General features: G+C 39.4%; 1 protein-coding gene across 1 annotated transcript; it reads left to right on the top strand.

The window, feature by feature from the left end:
• Nucleotides 1–227: 227 nt before the first annotated feature.
• KCNA4 (potassium voltage-gated channel subfamily A member 4) lies at nt 228–2,207 on the top strand. The gene has a single exon (XM_010203267.2). It carries the CDS (start codon nt 228–230, stop codon nt 2,205–2,207), a length of 1,980 nt encoding a protein of 659 aa, XP_010201569.2.
• Nucleotides 2,208–8,251: the final 6,044 nt, after the last annotated feature.

Below are 8,251 nucleotides of genomic sequence, written 5' to 3'. Positions count from 1 at the left end.
AGTTTATGTCAAACATTCTGGACATAAGGAAATGCAGATCTGTGGTTTTCCAGCACATAGATTCAGCATTACAACTATGTTGCTCTGCTCTTTGTCCAAGAGACTATCCTCCAAATGCAAATGGCTTTGAACTTTATAGTGAAAGTTAAGGTTACATTGTAAATTGAACCTTTTTTTTTTTTTTTCTTGTATTAAGCGGTTAACGAAACCCCTAAAGCAGTTGCAAAATGGAGGTTGCAATGGTGAGTGCAGATAGCTCTGGGTGCAACAGCCACATGCCCTATGGGTATGCGGCCCAAGCTCGGGCCCGAGAGAGAGAGCGGCTGGCACAGTCAAGAGCCGCAGCAGCAGCGGCTGTAGCAGCAGCAACAGCAGCGGTGGAAGGTGGGGCAGCAGGTGGAGGTGGACCGTATCACCACTACCATCAGGAGCAAAGCCGGGGCGCATCCTCTCACGGTGGGAATGCGTCGCACAGTGGTGTGCCCCACCGCCCGAGCGGGAAGAGGCGGAAGAGAGGGAAGAAGAGGAGCTTAGGAAGTAGAGAGTGTGGGGCCTCCTTCCCCTGTTCTGAGCTGCTACCTCTCAGTGGTTCTGAAGAGAGAATGCTGAAAGACTTGAGTGAGGAGGAAGAGGAGGATGAAGATGAGGATGAAGACAATGAGGAAGAAGGAAAGCTCTACTACAGTGAGGACTATGGGGAGGATGAGTTTTCGTACTCAGACCAGCCACCTGATGATGGTGGAGGCCCTGGGGGTTACAGCTCTGTTCGCTACAGTGAGTATGAGTGTTGCGAGCGTGTGGTAATCAACGTATCAGGACTGCGGTTTGAGACCCAGCTGAAGACATTAGCTCAGTTCCCGGAGACGCTGTTGGGTGATCCAGCGAAGCGAGGGAGATACTTTGACCCTCTCAGGAATGAATACTTCTTTGATAGAAACCGGCCCAGCTTTGATGCCATCCTGTACTACTACCAGAGTGGTGGTCGGCTGAAGAGGCCAGTCAATGTACCCTTTGACATCTTCTCTGAGGAGGTGAAATTCTACCAACTCGGGGAGGAGGCCATGCTCAAGTTTAGGGAGGATGAAGGGTTTGTCAAAGAGGAAGAGGACAAAGCTTTGCCGGAGAATGAGTTTAAGAGGCAGGTTTGGCTGCTGTTTGAGTACCCGGAGAGCTCCAGTCCAGCCAGAGGCATCGCCATTGTCTCTGTCTTGGTCATCTTGATCTCCATCGTCATCTTTTGTCTGGAGACTTTGCCAGAGTTCAGAGATGACAAAGAATTTGTCATGTCCCTGAGCTTAGGGAAGGGACTTTCCAATGAGTCACTTCACCTGGACACTGGGGAGCACACCATCTTCAATGATCCTTTTTTCATTGTAGAGACAGTATGCATCATTTGGTTCTCCTTTGAGTTTACAGTACGCTGCTTTGCATGTCCAAGCAAAGCACACTTCTTCAAGAACATCATGAACATCATAGACATTGTCTCCATCTTGCCTTACTTCATTACTCTGGGCACTGACTTGGCACAGGAGCAGGGCAGTAATGGTCAACAGGCCATGTCTTTTGCCATCCTGAGAATCATCCGTCTGGTCAGGGTGTTTCGCATCTTCAAGCTCTCCAGGCACTCCAAGGGTTTGCAGATCCTGGGTCACACACTCAGGGCCAGCATGAGGGAACTTGGCCTCCTCATCTTTTTTCTTTTTATCGGAGTAATTTTGTTTTCCAGTGCTGTTTACTTTGCAGAAGCTGATGAGCCTGCCACCCATTTTCAAAGCATCCCAGATGCCTTTTGGTGGGCTGTAGTGACGATGACTACAGTTGGTTATGGGGACATGAAACCCATAACTGTGGGTGGGAAAATAGTTGGGTCCCTGTGTGCCATTGCGGGAGTGTTAACCATTGCTTTACCAGTGCCAGTGATTGTCTCCAATTTTAACTATTTCTACCACAGAGAGACCGAGAACGAAGAACAAACGCAGCTGATGCAAAATGCAGTCAGTTGCCCTTACCTCCCAACAAATTTACTGAAGAAATTTAGAAGCTCATCATCTTCATCCACAGAGGATAAATCAGAATATTTGGAGATGGAAGAAGGAGTTAAAGAATCTCTTTGTGTAAAGGAGAAAAAAAGTCAGGACACAGGGAATAGTAGTGAGTCAGAGAAGAAAAACTGTGTAAATTCAAATTCCGTGGAAACTGACGTGTAGTTTTGAATGTTTCCAAATAGATTTATGCATTAAAGAGTGCAGTGAAAGTAATGAAATATGCAAACAAAAGTCCACAGCATATGGTAGTATGCCATTTAATTGTTAAATACAAAGAAAAGGCATTGCTCAACTTGTATTACATATCAAGTAAGTGGTATAAATTGAGGAAGGAGTTGCTAGATCTGATATTAATTTCAGACTTTCTATTTTTACTAGAATGCAAGTGTTTTGCCCATGAGGCTGAAAAATTTATTAAAAACCAAGTCAGTTTTCAAGTGGGTGCATGAACTGTCGACATCACTAATAACAGCTCTGTGGTAAAAGTTGGCATTCAGAGGTATTTACTATGTAAGAAGCAATGAAGTTTGGTAGTCATTTATCTATTTATCAGTGCTTTAATAGCAAGCTACCATAAATCATTGGATACCATAGTCATTGTTTTTCAAATGGTAAATTTATTGTAAAAAGATATTCTACAGAAGATAGATCTAATTTTTTTTTTCCTTGAAATCTATACTGCTTGTTTTTAACTGGAAATTTAATTTGAAGAGGCTGCTGATCCTCCAGAAATTGTTTATTTTTATAACTCTCTTTGGAGGCATTGCAGCATTTGTTGTCTAATACCGAAAGAAATGAAGTAAGAGAATCATTTAACCTGGTCTGACTGCAAAAGCAAAATGACTGGACTGCTTTTTTGCACTACTTTATATGCTGGAGATATATTGAAAGAGACTTCATACTGTGAATGTTTACTAATGTAATAGTTCAATGACAATCATTGGAAGAGTGAATTCTGCATCATATTTTATTGTTTCTTTTTTTCTTTCTGTGATGCTGATGGTGAACCGGCTAACATTACAGTAATTCCATACTCTTTTTAATTCTGAGTATCTGTGATCTGGAAAAGGATTGTGAAGTAAAGTTTTATAACCAAAATTATTTGAAATCAGTGTTTTGTACTGATGCTCTCAAGAAATACCAACCTAATTTATATCTTTTTTCCTGGTTAATTTAACGTTCAGAGTCTATGATTAGTACATGCACTTTGTCAGTATTGAAGAAATTCAGTGTATGGGAGGAGAAGGTAGAAGTAATAAGATATTCAGTTGTTACAGTACTGACAGCTGAGAATTGCTAACTTTTAACATGCTATTATTGGTGCCGCATTTTCCCTTAATTACAGCTTTCACCCATCTGTATTTGATGCAACATTTAAGATCCAAAATAGGCGTTCTGGGATTCAAAATGAACATGGTGGGTCCCATGCAGTCATTGAGACAACAATCCATGATTTCTTTTCACTGATTCCGTAGGCCAGCTGTGTTTTACTGTGTATATCAAAACCTTCCATTGCCCTTCCTGGGAGATTAAGGTAGGTACAGGTTGTCTGGTCTACAGTATATTCTAGACTCCAGAATGAAATAAGTAAGATATTGCAGCATATAACATAAATAACAGATGCAGAATGGGCATATTTTCAGACTTAGAATTACCTAGGGAGGGCACAATTAAATTGTAACTGTTTTTGAAGAGGCACTGTGGAATATTCCAGATTATAGAACTTGAACCAAATTGGCATATGCACTTTAAGAGCTGAAACAGGCTATTATGACGAGGGAAAACAAAGGGTCTTACCAACACTACTGGATTATAGTAGTTTTGCAATATTCATTGAAAGCTGAGTAAAGGAATTTTTGCGGGGGGAGAAGTGGTGATGGACTTGCTGTTCTGGAGCTGAAAAGCCTCAAAGAAACCATCTACATGAGGCACCCACCGGGACATTATGTATAACCTAGCAAATAAGCATTGTTTGCTGTATGCAGCATCCAGTGGTACAGAACAGAGTCATAGGCCTAGGTTTTTCTTTAATGGCTGATTTTTAATTTCATGGAATTTCCGTGAATTGCCTTCGAAAAGTTTCTCTGTTTATCCTCTTTAGCATTGCAGAAGAACCAGGAGAAACCAAGATGCAAACAAAATTCCTAATTAAAAACCATAGAGCAGGGTTCATGGTGTTTTTCATGTGAATTATTAAACAAGACTCCTTTCTAGTGTGGTGATATTAATTCCAACTATGTTTTGAATGAAACAACTCAGTTATTTTATACACAGACATTTGCTAAAATTGAATATTGCATTTTGTTGTAGCTCACCTGAGTTAAGTGTACTAAATGCTTTTTTTTTTCTACAGGGACAGTATCATCAGTGAGGATGAGCATTCTGTAAAATCCAGTAAAAATGGGTAACTGAAATATTTCTTTAAGAGTTAGTAGGTAATGATATAAAGAGCACAAGGATTTTTCTTGTAAACTAGCTTGTGAAGCATCTCCCTTATGCTGAAAGGCTGAGGGAGCTGAGGCTCTTTAGATTGGAAAAGAAGAGGCTGAGGGGTGATCTCATTAATGTTTACAAATACGTGAAGAGCAGGTGTCAGGAGGATGGAGCCAGGCTCTTCTCAGTGATGTCCAATGATAGGACCAGGGGCACTGGGTACCAGCTGGAACATAAGAGGTTCCAAAGAAACATAAGGAAAAACTTCTTCCCTCTTCAGGTGAGGGAGCACTGGAAGGGGCTGCCCAGATGGGTTATGGAGTCTCCTGCTCTGGAGACATTCCTGGACGAGTTCCTATATGACCTACTCTAGGTGATCCTGCTCTGTTAGGGAAGTTGGACTAGATCTTTCAAGGTCTCTTCCAACCACTACCATTGTATCATTCTATGATATAATGCCTGGGACTATTGCAAGAAAGCAGGAGTAAAAGAAATACTAACTAGATAAATAAAGAACTTGGAGAAAATAAGTAGTGTTTGCAATATTAACTGATTGAAAGGGAAGGTGATTCATAAGAAAGGGGAATTTTAGGTTTCTAATGGAAATAAGGGAGAAAATTGAAGAACTCTTAGAATATGTTCACACTCTGGACATGGAGCTCAGCATGAAGGAACTGCTTAAATAGTTACCCAGCTTCTTCAGCAAGTCATTCAGCTATTCTGCCACCAGCACACAACCTTTTAATTTAAAACAAGCATGGCAATGTCCATGTTCTGCTGTGATCATAGCAGTACCTTACTCTCTGAAGGAAAAGGCCTCACTGTAGGACTTTGTAGCAGTTGGCAGAGCCAGATTCCAAGTGTGCTGGCATTTCATACCGCAGTACTGTGGAGTTGTATCCTGAGGTGACAGCGGAGCCTGCTCTGCCTCCTGCGGTGGACAGACCTATATACTTTGTCATTATAAGAACTTCTATAGCTTAATGCTAGAGTGTGCTATCAGTTTGGCAGACCATTCTGAATCACAGAAATAATTGGCTTTCTGGAATGGAAGCAAATACTTTTACTTGTGTCGGCTTATGATTTGATTATTCAATGACTCCATTGGTCCAGTCAGTTAAAACACAGCTTGAAAATGCCAAAGTCCTGCCCCTAACATGCTAAAACCCAAAGATCCCAAGTGCTTAACAAGAAACAGAAATTTCCATTGAGTAGTACCTCGGTTGAAATTGTGTGCCAGAGAAACCCTGTATTTGAGCTGTTATGGATCCAAATTACTATGACTGCATCTGTCAGAGCTTTCCCAGTGTTACTGGATACTGCAAGTCTCTGAAAAGTAATTTTATCATCACTTGGGCATTTTACATTTTAAATTGTGGTGGTGAAATGCATTCCTGATGTAAGTGACGTGAGTGGAGTTACACCAGGGATCCTTTTAGTTCTACTAATGTAGTTCAAATGATTTCACATTGACATACATTTCAGCTAAAAATAATGCAAAATGAGACATTTTGATATTTCAGGTTCACTTGCAGTGGTGAAAAAATTTGGAGGAGTTCCATTAGAATTCATGGAATCGCAGCAGCAGCAAATCAGATTTCAAATATAGACTGATACTTAACTGTGTACTGGCACCTATTTAAAGAAATTCATGAGTCTTTTTATAGTAATCTGAAGTGCCAGGACAATATTAATAAGGAGGGAGTTTTGCCATCTGAAGTATTGGATTTAATGCCTAACTTCAGAGGTTTGTAATTTTTTTCTTTATTACAGTCACAGAGTTTTCTCATGTTACATTGATTCCTTTGAAATTTCAGCCTGGATGCTGAAACTTGTTATCAAAAGAAGTACTGTGTCACCCTGATAGGAAGTTCTTGCTAAAGGAGTTTTTAGTGTTCAGTTAAGCTTTCTCAGAATGATTCCACAAGAGATTAGTATCATTTGATGGAAAATGTAATTTCTTTGTGTTTGAAGGAAAATTTTTCTGCTCACATAGATTTGTTGTGTAGAGTCTATTTCTTTGACATCAATGGAGTGCAGAATAAATCTGAGAGATGAAGGGAGTGAAAAAACCCACTACTATCATGATTACATCTAATTAATGACAACAATGTTCTTGGTGTTTGGGATACTAATAGCCATTATGGAATTCTTGTGGTTATAGGAAGTGGGACTTGAGTGTGTATTCAGTCTGTAAAGCTTTTCCAGTAGCTTTGGAACATGAAAATGATTTTGCACAATACTGTTGTACAAAGCGTTTGAGATCAGGTCCTTACCTTGAATAAAGGATCATTATCTTGTAACTCCTGACAGGGAAAGTTCCTGTTCGGTATGTTTTCAGGTGTTGAGAGTCATTTGACTGTGATATGAAAAAGTCAATGATAAACTACCTAGGAATCTAAAATATTTCCTCTTCATGTTTGGATAAATGTAGGGTAAATGCACTATGGAAAAACAGCAAAATATCAGAAAGTCTGTTCCTGCAATGAGTTCATGGAAAGTCTTTCCTGCACAGCACAGTAAAATGAAACTTGTCTTTCTGGTGATTCCAGAATCGTAAAACTAATTTTGGGTAGAAATTAATTTTTAACATAAGCGTTACACTTTATTAATAGTCCTCAAATGAAATATGAACTACCCATGATGCTTTAGACTATGTCACTTTAGACTATGCCTCTATTTCTTACTGGCTCCATAGTACTTCTTACTGCCATTATGTCTCATTATAAATACAAGCCTCCTTTTTTTTTTTAATTAATTGGCATAAGACAGTAAAAAAAAATTGCCAAGATTTTTAAAAACAAATCTATAATACCCAGCATATAAGTTACATATTTCTCTTGTCATTAAGAAAATTACATGACAATCCAAAACATAGACAGAGGACAGGGTATGTGTTTTCCTGTTGCTGTAACTCAATGATCAAATGTTTCTGATTTTGCAGTGTATAAGATCCAATTTACCATATTTCTGCACCTCCCTTTGCAAGAAACGTTTGTAGAAAAATTAGCAATGTGAAAAAAACCAAACCAGAACATTTTTTCTTTTTAACAGGGATCATCTAATGTGGAAAAAATGATGGACAGATTAATTCTGGGTTAAAATGTCTAAATATTTTGTACCTGGCAACCAGGTAAAGACATGAAACTTTGCATATTGCTACCGTGCTTTCCTTGTATTCAGAACTCAGATGACATTAATCCTGAAGGAAAACTCGTTAAAGCATTATGTACTAAGATGGCTGAATTAACTTTTATTTTTAATCCTTTTCTGTAAAATTATAATGTACCCTTTTCTGCAATAGGCCCTTTGGAAAATAGATACATAAGTATATAAGAAGGACAGAAGAGAAATCTTAAATTACATGTCCAAATCTGATAAAATAGTCTAATAGGGAAAGTAGGTAAGTAAGAACTTTTATCTTTTTTCCTTCACTTGTGCATTCATGGTGTTGCCACTAAAACCAAATTAGGGGCAAACTGGATGAACAGATCTGCAACTACAAGTGAGGTACTCCATTTGTTGGGTTTATTCCAGGTACTCTGTGATCTCGGGTGCAACAGCAGCTGCATCCACATCGTGCAGCTGCTTCATGCAACTGGGAATATGCTCATGACACCAGTCAGGATCGAGTGGAGTGGGAGAGAGTACTGTGAAGTTTTTAACCTCTCTGGTAAATCCATGCTCCTGCCACAACTGTCCTATTTGAGTGCAAAACAGTTTTTAAATTATTTGCTCTGAAATACCATGTACCTCTTTGAGAAGGTGGCCTC

The sequence above is a fragment of the Colius striatus genome, chromosome 7, assembly GCF_028858725.1.
Source record: "Colius striatus isolate bColStr4 chromosome 7, bColStr4.1.hap1, whole genome shotgun sequence".
NCBI classification, from domain to species: Eukaryota; Metazoa; Chordata; class Aves; order Coliiformes; family Coliidae; genus Colius; species Colius striatus.
This window is presented reverse-complemented; position numbering and strand designations above follow the sequence as displayed.